This window comes from Camelus ferus, chromosome 14, assembly GCF_009834535.1.
Source record: "Camelus ferus isolate YT-003-E chromosome 14, BCGSAC_Cfer_1.0, whole genome shotgun sequence".
NCBI classification, from domain to species: Eukaryota; Metazoa; Chordata; class Mammalia; order Artiodactyla; family Camelidae; genus Camelus; species Camelus ferus.
In genome coordinates, this window is record NC_045709.1 from 11767853 (window position 1) to 11782003 (window position 14151).

General features: G+C 46.0%; 1 protein-coding gene and 1 long non-coding RNA gene across 6 annotated transcripts in view; one reads left to right on the forward strand and one right to left on the reverse strand.

Annotated features, from left to right (window-relative positions):
- LOC106728995 overlaps positions 1-11402 on the reverse strand; it is a 46839-nt gene extending 35437 nt beyond the window's left edge. Inside the window, exons 1-3 of one of the 4 annotated variants that reach the window (XR_004325683.1) lie at positions 11307-11402; positions 10029-10089; positions 3991-4096 (exon numbers count right to left, since the gene is read on the reverse strand). This is a non-coding gene — a long non-coding RNA (uncharacterized LOC106728995). Of the gene's footprint in view, positions 1-3990; positions 4097-10028; positions 10998-11191; positions 11285-11306 lie in introns of those variants that run through there. The other 3 variants (XR_004325682.1, XR_004325684.1, XR_001365264.2) reach the window with 3 other exon arrangements.
- A 58-nt stretch (positions 11403-11460) lies between these two features.
- FOXO1 (forkhead box O1) overlaps positions 11461-14151 on the forward strand; it is an 86748-nt gene continuing 84057 nt past the window's right edge. Inside the window, exon 1 of one of the 2 annotated variants that reach the window (XM_032496252.1) lies at positions 11461-12524. In XM_032496252.1, coding sequence (XP_032352143.1) covers positions 11886-12524 — 639 coding nt within the window. In that variant the 5' untranslated portion in view covers positions 11461-11885. The remainder of the gene's footprint in view (positions 12525-14151) is intronic. The other variant, XM_032496251.1, reaches the window with a different exon arrangement.

A 14151-nucleotide genomic window follows, 5' to 3' on the forward strand; every position in this document is an offset into this window, starting at 1 on the left:
AATATTAAGACGAGGAAGGGCATTAATGAAATGCTGTCATCAGCCCAAACAGGTGGATGGCAGAGGCATGTACAACGTGGCTGAGATCAAGTCTGAGAGATGGGGGTGACTGACTGACAACCCACATTTTCAGCTGTCATTCCAAAAGGCCCAAGCTGCCAGAGGCCTGCGAGGGAGCTTCAGAGGTTATCTGGAGGGCCAGTGTTTACAATCTGGGTGGACTGGATCCAACAGTGACACCTGAGGCTGGCTCCAGGGAAGGCTGATCTGGCATTAGGTTGCCTTCAGCAGCATGGGCCTGGAGCGGGTGCAGATGGTAGCTTGACTGCACTTTAGGTGGGTATGGGAGGGAAGAACTTCATGTGGGCGCCTGAGGGGTCTGCCATAGGATCTGGTCTACCCTTGCCTTAGTCAATTAGCTGGCATGCCTTCCCTTTCTTTCAGTGAGCCCCTCTCACAAATACGTCTCATCCAAAGACTGCTTTTCGTGCATGTGGTGTTTCTAAGGCTCTCCAGAAGCCTAGGGAAAGCAGAAGAGCAGAGCTCCAACTGCTAGGGATGGTGAACGAGGACCTCTTTTCCCTTCCATTTTTACTGGTCCACAGGATATTTTACTGGGGGCAGGGGGCGATGGGCCAGTATGGGTGGGTGTGGCTGAGCATTCATGCACTACAGATGCAAGACCAACAGAAAGGGGATGTAAGCCTCTGAAGAAGCTAAGGCCGAGGTGGACAGTGGAGTTCCACCCAGCACAGAGCCCCTCTGAGCATCTTTAAAAGGATTCTCCAACCCTGTAAACACATCTGCAATGCCTGGGGCTAATCCCAGCTGCAAGGCTTTTATATAATTGTCTCAGCTGACCACCCCCACTACCCCCTAGCAGTAAGTATTATCATTCCTATTATTCAGATAAGGAAACTGCCTGGAGGAATAAGGAGCAGAGATGAATTTGAATTTAGGTCCTTTAAACTTCCACTCTAGCCATCTTCTCATCTTTGTTCTGCTGTGTGTTGGGTTGGTAACAGAGGGGTAATAAGGGTTAGATCTACTAACTAAAGAAGCCAGGCGGGTTACCAGTTAAGAGCAAAGACTCTGGACCAGACTGCTGGTGACTCAACCTCCCTGGGCTCCCATCCCCTCTTCTGTCAAGGAGTTTTGTGAAGATGAAATGAGCTTTTATGGTACCAGTGCTTGGAACTACACCTGGCACATAGTAAGTGCTAGATGTATGTTTTCCTCTAATGCTGACCACGCCACTTGTTTATAAACAATGCATTAGCAGAATGGATTTAGTTGAGACTTCGCCCTCAGGGTAGTGCTTTATTTGCCTAACTGCATTTTTGGGTTAGGGCCCTTTAGTCTCTCAGTGGAATGTTAAAAATCTACCCTACCTTTGGAAAAACATAACTGATCCTTTAGTCAGTGGATTCGTTTACTAGGGCTGTCTTGACAAAATACCACAGACCGGGTGGCTTAACAGAAATTAATTTTCTCACAGTTCTGGAGTCCAAGATTAAGGTGTCAGCAGGACTGGTTTCTTCTGAAGCCTCTCTTGTTGGCTGGCAGACGGCTTCCTTCCGGCTGTGTCCTCGCACCAGCTTTCCTGTGTGTGCGCTCACACGTCCCTAAGTGCTTCTCTGTGTGTTCAATTTTCCCCCTTCTATACAAACACCAGTCAGATGGGATTAGGGCCCATCTGAATGGTTTTATTTTAACCTAATCACCACTTTAAAGGCCCTTTCTCCAAATGCACTCACATTCTGAGGTTCTGGGGGCTTCCATATGTGAATTTGGCAAGGGAGGGGGACACAACACAGCCCATAATAGTCAGGTTCCTCAGTCCAAAAAAAAAAAAATGTAGATACGCTAACTTCAAAGAATGCAGCGGGTATCATTTAAAGGGAGAAGTTGAGAGCTTGGGAGCAGTGTGATGACTGGTGGATACTAGAGGAGAGCCATGCCATGATTATGAGTACATGTGGGTACCACAGTACACACAGGGTTTTAAACTGAGAAGGAGACCGCGATTTGAAAATTTCCTCTAGCTTCTCTCTATATACGGTATAATTGCCTAAGAGGAGAGGGATAGTGGTGCAGGGGCAGTAAAGGGAAGTGAGTGTGGACTGAGGAGACCTATTCCAGGAACACCGATGATCCCCACCTGGGTCCAACTCAAGAAAGGCCTTGCAGTCTCTTTGGGAAACAAGAAGAGATCCATTCTAACCACCTTAGTAATTTCTTTATCATGACCTATATAAAAATAATTTTTCCATTATGACCAGTTTAAAAATGTATCAGCAAAGGTAGCTAAGAAGGTCCTTGCCAACAAAAAACCTTCACACCTTTAAATGTTTTGGGGTACCATTTACATTACAAATTCTTACCTTGACTGAGCAACTGCTTTTGTTTCTTAATTTCAAGTCCTCATGATTTCTAATTTAAGAGGTTTCCATGGTTCTCATCAATTTTTGTTTATTAGTGACTAAATTTGTTGTATGTTTTAATTGGGCTGTGAAAATAGGTGGCATTTACGATCTTTTAATAGAATCCTGGTGTGTACACATAGGAACGTGAGTGTGTGTGCCCGTAGGCGTGTGCACATACACACACACAGGTTGATATGTGGTTTTACAGTATAATTGCCAAGAATAACTAATCCAGGAATAACTGCAGAACCTGATAATACAGGTGGTGTTTCTTGTTAGAAATAATTTTACATGAACAGATATTAATTCTTTTAAAAAGTGAACATTAAAATTAAGCTACTGCCTTCTTCCTAAATAAGTATTTAAATAGTTAAAAAAAAATCAGACCTAGAAAAAAGATCCAGGACTCAGAAGCCATTATATTCCAATTCTTTTAACTAGATACTTAACTGTTGTTATTGTTCTGCATGTTTTTGTTTTGTTTTGTTTTGTTTCTTTTTGAGAGAGCTAATGTTGTAGGACTAATTCTGTTTTCCCTTCATGAGAAAGTCACTTGTCTCCAGTTTTTAGGTTTCTTAGAGGCAACATCTCTTACAAAACATGTTGGGGTGTTTAAGTGGGTTTAGTTTTTAAAGAATTTTACCCCACAAAAGAACCACAGAAAACTGAAGAACACATTGTATCAATTCTGTTTCACAATTGTTTTAGAGAAATTTGCTCTATTGTTAAAGTTGTGCTGCTTTCTATGATAACATTATCTGTTAAATGAAGCTGCCAGTACTATCATCAGCTAAACTCCCCAAATGAGTCAGCTAACTTTATTTTTAACTGCTTTTTAATTGCCTACTGAGACTATCAAGAATAATGTAACAGGATTTTTAAAGCCTTTATAGCAAAGTTTTGGTATATCAGACCATATTAAAAGGTGCATCAAAGGTTTAGAGTTCCCAAGTCATTTCCACGTAGTTTTCCTTTTAAAACCCAGCTGTAGGGCATGGATAGATAGTTAAAATCACTGAGATTTGAGACTGTTTCTAAATTCCTGCTATGACATACCATGGATAGTATACATCCTATCTCTGAATTCACAAAGAATCAGTCGGATTGCGGCAACCAATGCACATAGCATGAGAATAAGGAGCCATAGTAGGATTTAGAACAAATATCGGTGATTTAGAAATCATGTTTTTACCTAAGTTGAAATCATTTGTATAGTAACAAAAACCTACCTACGAGGTTGTACCAATGTCAGAGAACAAACATTTCATCCCTGTTTCAAAGCACTTTGAGACATTATTCTAATCCCCACAATACCACTTTGAGCTATGTAGGTGGCAAGTAATACCAAGATAAAAATTCAAAATGCAGGATAAATTGAACAGTACTTAGGGAATAAAAGAGCTTTAGTTGATCGTGCTTTGTTGATTTCTGCTTTTCTTGGAAGATCCATTGGTGATTTCATTTCATCATATTTTGCACGTAGGGCCAACATCACGGCACACTTGATAAAACAGCTACCGTGATCTATAAGAAAGCCACTGTGTTTCCACAGCTTTCTACTCACACAAGCCTTGGCTGGAGATGAACGAGGGACATACGTGGTTTGCTTTCATATCCAGGTGGAAGCATTCTGCCCCTTTCTCCATCTTTCTTCCCCAAGCCTCATCAGTCTGTGTCCATGAAAAGTAAAACATCATATCAAATATATGGCTATTAATTATATATGGAAAATATAATTGGATGATTAACTGATTTTGGTTATCATACAAACATTGCATTAATCTTCAACATGTGCTGACTCTCACAACAACTGCATGCGTTGGCTAACTCAAACTAGGACATCTTCTGGAGGTGGGAAAGCACTGAGGGATGATTTTCCTTTTGTGGTTTACTGGCAATTTAAATTGGCTCAAAAGAAGGTAGCCACAGATAAGCTCTTCTGACTACTACCAGCCTGTGGTATGTGGGCTGCCTATACTTCTCTGTGATAGGAGGCTGAAGACAACAGAACACAGCCTAAACTCTCAGCTGAAGGGGGTTTTATTCACTCTTTTCATGAAAACTGGGGGCATTAAGATAGGATCGCACCCCATTCCCAAAGTAAATTTTTCTAAAGGTGCTTTACAAATGTTTCTGATATTTTACGCTCACTTGGTGGTAGAGAAGGCACTTTCCAATTCACTTTAAGGTCAACTTCAAAACAGAAACAAAACGGTTTCGTTTGTTTTGCTCAGAATTTTGTTTATTGTCTCATGAAAGTCAACCTTATGGCTTTGATTGGTCCCCAGCAGGTTCAGCAAAAGAGCTGGAGTACGTAGTCTTGGAAGAAGGTCCCCCCATTCGAATTGTAAAATATATGTTCACTTGTTCTGAGTTAAATCCAAATTTCTGAAACTCATATGAGGAAAGGCTTTTAGATAAACATCCAGTGGTAACCACTGTCTTTGGTGGGGATAGAGCTCAGTATGGCTTTTGAACTTGGTTTGACGTGTCTTTATTCAGGATAAGGATAGCTTTGGAAAGAGTTCCAGATAAGCCAACCATTCTGGAAGGGCAGGTTGTTCTTACTGTATACTGTCTGAGGCTGTCTGCTCAAATAAGCAAGTGCTAATGGCTTGAAATCCCCCACATCATTTGTGTTATACAAATGCAAACATCAGCATTATTATTGTTATTTATCTATCTCTAGGCTTCTTCATTAACATAAACTAAACTGGTTTCAGGCAGAGCTGATTGCTGACAAAAATCCCTCCATCCCGCAAAATGTTCAAATGTCAATTTTCTGGATAAAAAAAACGGAATCATCAAATTAACCTCTGGTTAATTTTTAGGCATCTAGAAAAAAATCCCAATATTTTATGGAGGCAGAAAGTGGTGTGTTAAACAGGACATGAGCTCTGGATTTTGATAATAGTAGGTTCAAGTCTGATTATAATTAGATAAGCTTCTAAAGTTATACCTTAGGTAAGTTTCAAGGCTCTCCGTACCTCAGTTTCAATTTCTGTAAAATATGAATCATAATAACTCCTACATTATTGGTTGGTTTTGAGGACTGATTCAGATAATAGCTATATAGTGCTTAGTCCATAATTACTGTTGATAATAGTTTTTATGAACATTAGGGAATAAAGAAAACTTTCACATGTATATTCTGATTCTGGGTAAAAAATGATTTATGGTTTAGAAGGGAAAACATTTCCAAATAAGAGCTATATATTTATATTTATCAATTTATGTATCATCTTGTTTTAGATGATGCATAAATCTGAAAAACAGGACATGATCTCACCAAGCCTGGTCTTGGATTATGGAAAGAGTTTTTCCAGGTTGGAATCTTCTAGAGCACAGTCATGCAATATAGCCGTCAAATATTCTGTTTTCAGTTTGTTGTTCAAACACAAAATTATTTAAAGTACATATGGCATCGTATGAGACAAATCAGTGTTCCCTCCAGCATGACATCAGTGATCAGCTAATTGGAAATTCCATTTTTAAATGTTAGACCTTAGAATATAGAATATTTCAGTGCGTTTTAAAGGCTGTATTTACCACAAAATAAAAACCTGATATCTCAGAGAAATACTATTAATCTATGTTTAGTTTCTAGCATAGTAGACTTTGCATACGGGTGGGCCCTGTGAGTTAGCCAAATTTGAGCTTTGATAAACTCTTACCTCCTGTTTTCACACCATAACTGACACAATCAGTGACTATACGTATCATAGTAAAAACACATGTACTCTAACAACACAGTCATTACCTCTTGTTATTGATTTTTATCGACAAATAACAAGAAACAAGGTTAGTTACTATAAAATGCTAACCATTTCTTCTTCTTTCATCCTTTTATTACTGTTGTGGACTCTCTTCTTAGGTGTTTACAATCACATTTGACTCCCTTTCCCTACTATGATGTTATGGAAATAGGGCAATTTGATTTGAAAACAACAACAACAACAAAAACCTGATTATTGTAAAACAGCAATTAATTCTTACTGCTTAACTTGAACATTCATACATATTAGTTTTCCAAGTAAATAAGTAAAATGCCTTGTTAAACTTCCTTTCTGCCAAAAATGTACTACCATCTGTGTTCTACATGGCAGCTTTTTCTTATTTAATACATATGTCCCCCCCTTTTTGGGAAACATGTTAAGAGCTTTAATATGACATGAAACAGAAATAAAATAGTAAAAACACATTGTGTTTCAAGCGTGAATACAAAATTCAGATTTGTGACATTCAAAGAATTTGGGATTTCACGTACCATCCATTAATTTTACGGTAACTCTCAGTCCTTAATATTAGAAAAAAATTTAATTGTAATGTGTATGCAGTTTGGAGTTTGGGAGAGTAATTTTATCATTTCAAAGATAGTTAAAGACCGAGTGTTTAAAATAGGCTGAATTTCATTCAACAGTCTGGAAACCTCCAGTTAAAAAGGTAATGTGAAAAGCAATGTAATACAGAGTTTTGTGGCCTGCATGCTCGAAGGTCTGAATCCTCGGCCCCATGCTTCACTAACTGTACAGCCTCAGACAAATCACTTAGCTTCACAGTCTGTTTTCTTACCTGTAAAAGGAGAGTTTTGGGTGAGACCAGTAACGATCACCTATAAATCTATCACCCAGATAGAACCACTAACATTTTTAGCTGATAGTGGTACCTCCAACATTTTAAATACTGTATCCCTAGCATTGTTGCAATGCTATTATGAAGGACTGGTCCACTTAATTTTAAGTGACTACGTAAGTGTCTACCAGATACGCCATTCTTTATTTAACCGTTCTCTATTATTGGTCATTTAGATTATCTCCAATTATATTTTTAGTATTGTCGTAGGGACCCACAAGTAGTCTCTCACTAACACTTAAAGCAAAGGAATAGAGTTTATCGAAGCTGACGAATGTTGGATCCTCACAACAGAACTGAAAATATTGGACATCTGGTTTATGATTTGCCCAGTACTTCTCTTCAGTTACAGATGAGTTAGTGTCATCTTTATTTGTGATAGACAAATAAGTAGTAGCCTGTGTCTTTTGTCCATTTAGAGCAAAATCATTCCAACCCCAAGGCCTGGTGGCTGGAGCTCACATTCCCAATGCCTACACATATGCATTTATGCAGCTTTTTCTACCTCACCTTACTATTTTTCTTCAAAATGGTGACTATGATAATACTTCCATTCTCTCCTGCCTTAGCATTTCTTGTATCCAGCAAATATTTTTTTTGTGTTATTCTTTCAAATAAATATTGTCAATACGCATTGCTGATTATTTAAAGAGTGATATAGTCTTACCTCTGACATCAAATAGCATATAAAGGAAAATAAAATAACCCATATATGACCTCAAGGAATTTGTACTGTGAGATGCATGGCGCCTGCCATGTACACAGTAGGTACTCTACAAGTATTTGCTGAATGAATGACAAAATCCAAAGTTACCCCTCAAGAAAAATGAATGACTACTTGTGATATTGCTATAGCTTCTACCTAGTAGGCCAGGTTTCAAGACATTGGTTTAAGAAGCCGAAGCTGTGTTGTTTCAGATGATTACATTCTATGGGCAAACTGAAGAAGGGTTGTTTTAAGTTGATAGCACTACCTCCTAATGATTCAGACAAAATACTGGACATGGGCAGTTGTTGGGGAATGGAAAGGTGGAGTGGGAAGCTAAGTGTTAAAATAAGCACCCAGGTGTTTTACTCATTACATTGGACTTACATTACCTACTTTGACAAGCAAGAATTTAAACCAGAGATTGGTGTGTTGGTGGTGAGGGGTAAATACAGAAATTTCTGCTTGGGAATTGATCAAAGAGAACCATCCCTCAGTCTTCCTGTCAAGGATGATGTAATAATTACCCTGAAAAGAGGCAGAGGAAAGTATACCACGTTGGTTCGTGAGATGGGCTTTGTGAGGATAAATTTCCTTTTTCATTTTAATTGTCTTTATCTCACATAAAGCATTTTTCTTCCCAGTTTTGTCACATGCACCAATGATGATGATTCTCACTTACTTATTAATAAGTGAGACTCATTAGAAAAAGCCTTCAAAGCAAACAGGTACCACAAAAAAATACTGAAGGAGAAAAGAAATAAATCTTTTTCTCTTATGCAGAACTAGTGCTAACCTAAATCCTTTGCCATTCTTCAGAGAGGAAACGTTTACTTTTTTTGACTAAAAAACTAAAACCACTTCTTTTGTAATCATTTCTTATTATCTATCACTCTTAACCTTGTGTGTCTGCTTTTAAAAAATCTTTGAAATCAAAACTTTCAGCTCAATGGAGTTTATCTAAGTAAAATTATTAAAATCTGTGTGATTGACTGGAGAGGAATACACCACAAAGTCTTACTGCAGTTATTGATACATTGGGATTACAGGGCATTTATTCTTTTCTGTGAATTGAGAAGATTATTAATGAAAAAACTGAAGCTCCACTGTTATTTGTGTGAACTTGGGCAAATCAGTTAGCTTCTCTGTGCCTCAATTTTCCTATGTATAAGTTAAAGGGACCACCAGGGTGATCTCCAAGTTTGCCTTCAACTTTAACGTTCTAAAGGTCTAGCTGAAAAGAGTTTGGCTTGATACAACTCTTATGGAGGGCAATTTGGCATCGTCTCAAAATGCAAATATATTTAACTGCTGACCCAGTGATCTCTTTTCTGGAAATTCCTCCTATAGAGATACTTGCATATATGCAAAATGAGTTCTATAATGTTATTCATTACAGAATAGGTTGTGATAGCTAGAGTGGAAACAAGCCAAATGTCCATCAGCACCCTGGGTTCAGTAAGCTGATACATACAGTGGTATGGTAGGCAGTTCTAAGAACTTTAAATGTGTTATTTTTAATTTTTTGGAACCATGTATCAGGTACATTGGTGCAATAGGTACTCTGTCAAATTTTTTAAAAAGACCAAAGAAAAGCAAATATGACATATAAAGAAAAATTAGGCAGGACAGCTCAGAAGATTTCAAGGATCTGGGGACAGTCTGTAAGAAAACTCCCTTAACCAAGTATACTTTCCTCCAACTGAGGCCCTGAGAAACCGGAATTGAAATGAAGGCAAGGCCAAATTTGCAGCTGGCTTCCTTTGCCAAGAATGATCCACCAGGGCACCGCCTATGTGTAGGGTGCGGCCTTCTGAATGGGGGCTGCCTCTGCAGAATGCAGGCGGAAAGGTTGAGGGTAGCAACAGTTCTACATTACTAGCCTTCCTTTCAGCCCATCATCTGGGTTACTGAGGGCCCCTAGTGGCTGGCAGAGGAGGCCCGAATTGTCCAAATTTGATCATAAACGCAGAGACAAGATAAGGAGGTTGGGAACCAACCCCTCAATCCATCAGGCTCACGACCTCCACCCCAACCACCCCCAATATCGGTAGGAAGCTGTTGTGATCTGTGGATGATTAAGAAACAGGAGACTGGACAAGTGAGAACGTAAAGGAAGAAATAAATCTTTCTCTAAGTCTTATCAAACTTTTGTAAAAGAGGCCTTTTAGATGCCACTTTTTCAATGGAAGAATTGCCTGTCAGAAAAAGGGGTTTGGGGGAATTGGGAGCTGTCATTTTGGACAAGAAATTTAAAACCCTACCGTCAATCTTCCATCTTAAGTGATCCCATCCCTCTGAAAGGAAATAACTTCCATATTCCTCCTGAAAAAAGCAAAAGCAAAACAAAAGTTGACAACTCTTTCTTCTGCTCCTTGAGACACAAGGGCCATTGTCTTCCCACCTTTGGCCCCATTGATCTCGACAGGACGTCCAGGACCTGGAGCCCAGATGGCAAAAGGTGGGGTGGATGTGGGGGGAGGGGGTTGACTGACGAACGGGGAAGCCTAAAGGAACACCTGGGAGTGGGGCAGGGCTGCGCCCCAAGGCTTTGGTCCTATTTCCTCTTAACGTTTTTACTTCTCAGCACCTCAGCACTTCCATTCCAAATAGCAAAGAAATGACAAGCGAACAGTTAAACTTAATTAGGGTAAATAATAGTGACAATGCTCTCACTAGATGCTCTTCTCTAACCCCTCCCCCGTCGCCCCTGGACTGACTCAGTGGACAGAGTCTGGGGTTCCCGCCCAGGGGAAGAGGTTCCCACAGAGGGCACGAGATCTAGGATGCCTTTGGGCTTGAGGGTGCGTGTGAAATAGGACGACCTCCGGCCCGCTTCGCGCCGAGCCCCTTCGCCTCGTATCTAGTCTTTTAGGTCAAAAATGGACCGAGCCCGGCTGGTGGCTGCGGGGCCACCCAGCTGGCCCCCGGCTGGACCCAACCGCAGAGTCTCAGCCCGGACAGGTGGGTTCTGGGCGCGGAAGGGGCGGCGAGGACGCCCTCCGCGTGGACTTCACCGTCAGAGTCCCGGCCCCGGGGGCGTGTGTAGCCCGCGCGGGGGCCGGAGGGTTCGACATACCGCAGAGAGAAGCAAAAAATAAAACAAAAACAAAACCAATCGACTTCCCTACGTCTCCCTGTAAAGAAATCGTGGGTGGAGTCGAGAGGGGGCGATTGAGCAGAATTCCGCAAGGCCACCTCAGCCCGCCCACTCAGCGCCCCCGTAGCGCCGAGCGTCCCCGGCCCCCTCCCCCGCCCCCCCCCGGCTTGGGGCCGCGAGCGGAGGTCGAAGCCAAGCGGGCGACTCGTTCCACTCGGGCTTCCCGACTACTCGGCTCTGCTCCTCAGTAGTAAACAAAGTGTCGCCGCCGCCTCCACGCTGGTTTGCCTCCTAGCAATCAAAACATTGAGAGGGCGAAAGACTCACAGAAACACTCGAGAATTACCAGAAAATAATAACAGAGAGCCAAAAAAAAAAAAAAAAAAAGAGAGGGAGAGTGGTGTGTGTGAGAGAGAAAAACACCCCAGTACCCCCTACCAACCCACTGCCGCCTCCCCGTGGAAAACCTGCCCCCGCCCAGGCGGCGTCCACTGGCTGCCTGGGCGGCGGCGTCGCTCAATCATTGGCTGCGAGCGCTGTCAGTCAGGGGCGGGTCGGCGCGCGCGCCGCCGCGGGCGGGGGGCGGCGGCAGATCCCGTAAGTCGAGCGGTCGCGTAGTTGCTGCAGCCGCCGCCGCCGCCACATTCAACAGGCAGCAGCGTCGCGGTAGCGCCGCCGGAGAGAGCAAGCGGCCCGCGGCGTCCGTCCGTCCTTCGGTGCGCGGGCCGTGTCAGCGGGAGCGCGCCGCTGCCCGGGCCCGGCGACTCCGGCCTGCCGTCCCGTCAGTGCAGAGGACCCGGAGGAGTCTAGATGTTGATGGACCCGCGAAGTTAAGTTCTGGGCTCGCGCTTCCACTCTGCCGCCGCGCCTTCCTCCCGGTTTCCGTCCGCTTGCAGCAAGGACCTCGCCCCCCCCCCCCCCCCAAATCTCGGACCCTCTCTTGGCGCCCTCTCCCCTGGGCCTCCTGTGTTACGCTCTCGCACTTGGCTCTCCCGCGGCTGGGGGAGGGGCGGGGGTCACCATGGCCGAAGCGCCTCAGGTGGTGGAGATTGACCCGGACTTCGAGCCGCTGCCCCGGCCGCGCTCGTGCACCTGGCCGCTGCCCAGGCCGGAGTTTAGCCAGTCCAACTCGGCCACTTCCAGCCCGGCGCCGTCGGGCGGCGCGGCCGCGAACCCCGACGCCGCCGCGGGCCTGCCCTCGGCCTCGGCGGCCGCTGTCAACGCCGACTTCATGAACAACCTGAGCCTGCTGGAGGAGAGCGGAGACTTCCAGCAGGCACCCGGTTCCGTGGCGGCGGCCGCGGTGGTGGCGGCGGCGGCAGCGGCCGCCGCTGCTGCCACCGGGGGGCTGTGCGGGGACTTCCAGGGCCCGGAGGCGGGCTGCCTGCACCCGGCGCCGCCGCAGCCCCCGCCGCCCGGGCCGCTGTCGCAGCACCCGCCCGTGCCCCCCGCCGCCGGGCCGCTCGCAGGGCAGCCGCGCAAGAGCAGCTCATCCCGCCGCAACGCGTGGGGCAACCTGTCCTACGCCGACCTCATCACCAAGGCCATCGAGAGCTCGGCAGAGAAGCGGCTCACGCTGTCGCAGATCTACGAGTGGATGGTCAAGAGTGTGCCCTACTTCAAGGATAAGGGCGACAGCAACAGCTCGGCGGGCTGGAAGGTGAGTGGCCTCGGGGCGCGTGGCCGGAACGGGCGGGGGGCTCGGGGAGTTCTGCCTCAGCCTTGAGATCGCGGTGGGGCAGATGAGGAGGCGGCGTTGCAAGTTTGCTTGGCCTGAAACCGTAGGGTACGCGGGCAGCGCGTGCAGGGAGCGGGCGAGAAGTGGTTGAGGTAGGCGGTGGGCTTGCCCGGGACCGGTCGGGGGAAGGGAATAAGTGTGCGCGCGCTCCAGTGAGAGTTGGAGCGGGACAGGGAAGGGGCTCGTTTGGGACCTGAAGGAGTCAAAAAAAAAAAAAAAAGTAGTTTAAGAAGTGGACGTCGAAACGGGCAGAAAAGTTCCTCAGTGAAGGAGAGAGGTTCTTAGGGAGCTGCTCCCCCACGGCCCGCGCGGAGTCTTGTTGTTGCTGCTTTTCCTCCAGGACCTCGGGAGTGAGGGCGGCTCCCCTCCGCCCCCGCGGCGCGCGTCCCCCCAGCCCCGGGCTGCCCCGCCGAGCCGTTTCTGCCGCGCCGGGTGGAGGAGGGCGCGACGGCGAGGGGCCTCGGAGCCCCGCAGCCCGGGGACGGGGCTGCAGGTGGAGGGGACAGGTGGGGCACGAGCCGACCGCCCGGCCCGTGGGGGCTGGCCGCGCAGTTTTTGGAAACCGGTGTGCATTTTGTTTTGTTTTGAGTTTATCCGTAGTGGCCTCGAGTGCAAGGGTCCGGGAGCGCGGAGCCCCGGGTAGAGCATCAGACACGTGCGAAGAGGCGGCCACCGCCTGCGGAGCGCCGGCGCCCGATCGCGCCGGCAACCTAAAGTTCAAGTGTGACCCTCGGCAGGGGCGGGAGCTGGCGACCGCGAGGGAGGGGCCGCGGGCGCAGGAAGCCGGCGCCTTTAAAGGGCCAGCGCGTCCTGGCCTCGCGCGCCTCCGGGCCCGGCTGCCGAGCTGAGGGCTGTACTTCTCGGCGCAAGGAAGTGCCCCAAACTTGGCCTCGCCCGAGGTTCGAGGCCTTTAATTAGGCACGGAGAGGCTCCTCTGGATGGCCAGGGTTGGGGACGTGTGTATTTTCTTGCTTTGCCACTTCAGTGTTACCGAGCACGGAGATACCAACAGATCCGAGGAGCAAGGCCGGGGGCTTTGTGACTAGTGTTTTGGGGGAGTTGGATTGGAGGTTCAAATCAAGAAAACCGGCAGGGACCTCCTGCCTCGATGGAGGACTGTAGATCAGGTGCCTTTGGCTCTTTTTGCCTCTTAGAGAAAGACCCTCAGGTCGGGGCAGGCCCATCCCTGCCCCAAGGTCTTGGGGTTGGACCCCCTTGGAATTTGCGCGCTTGCTCTCTTCCTTGAGGAGGATGGGCTCTGGGGAGGCTTACCGGGAGTCCATTCGCCCTGCGGCTTCCATAAGCTGACAGTTTCTCACTGTCACAGGTGGAGGGATCAATATGAAGTTTCTCTAGTTGAGCTAAACTCCTTCCTCACCCCTCATCCGGACTGTGCAGCATAATAATGATTTTTCTTTGCTGCGCAATTGTTATACCAAGGTTGCTTTACATACTGTCATCCCTGTGGTTAATGTGTTAAAAAGGTGAAGTTAATCGCATCATACTGAAGTTCCCAGAGAAGGACCCAGGATCTTATTTTTTCCAAAGT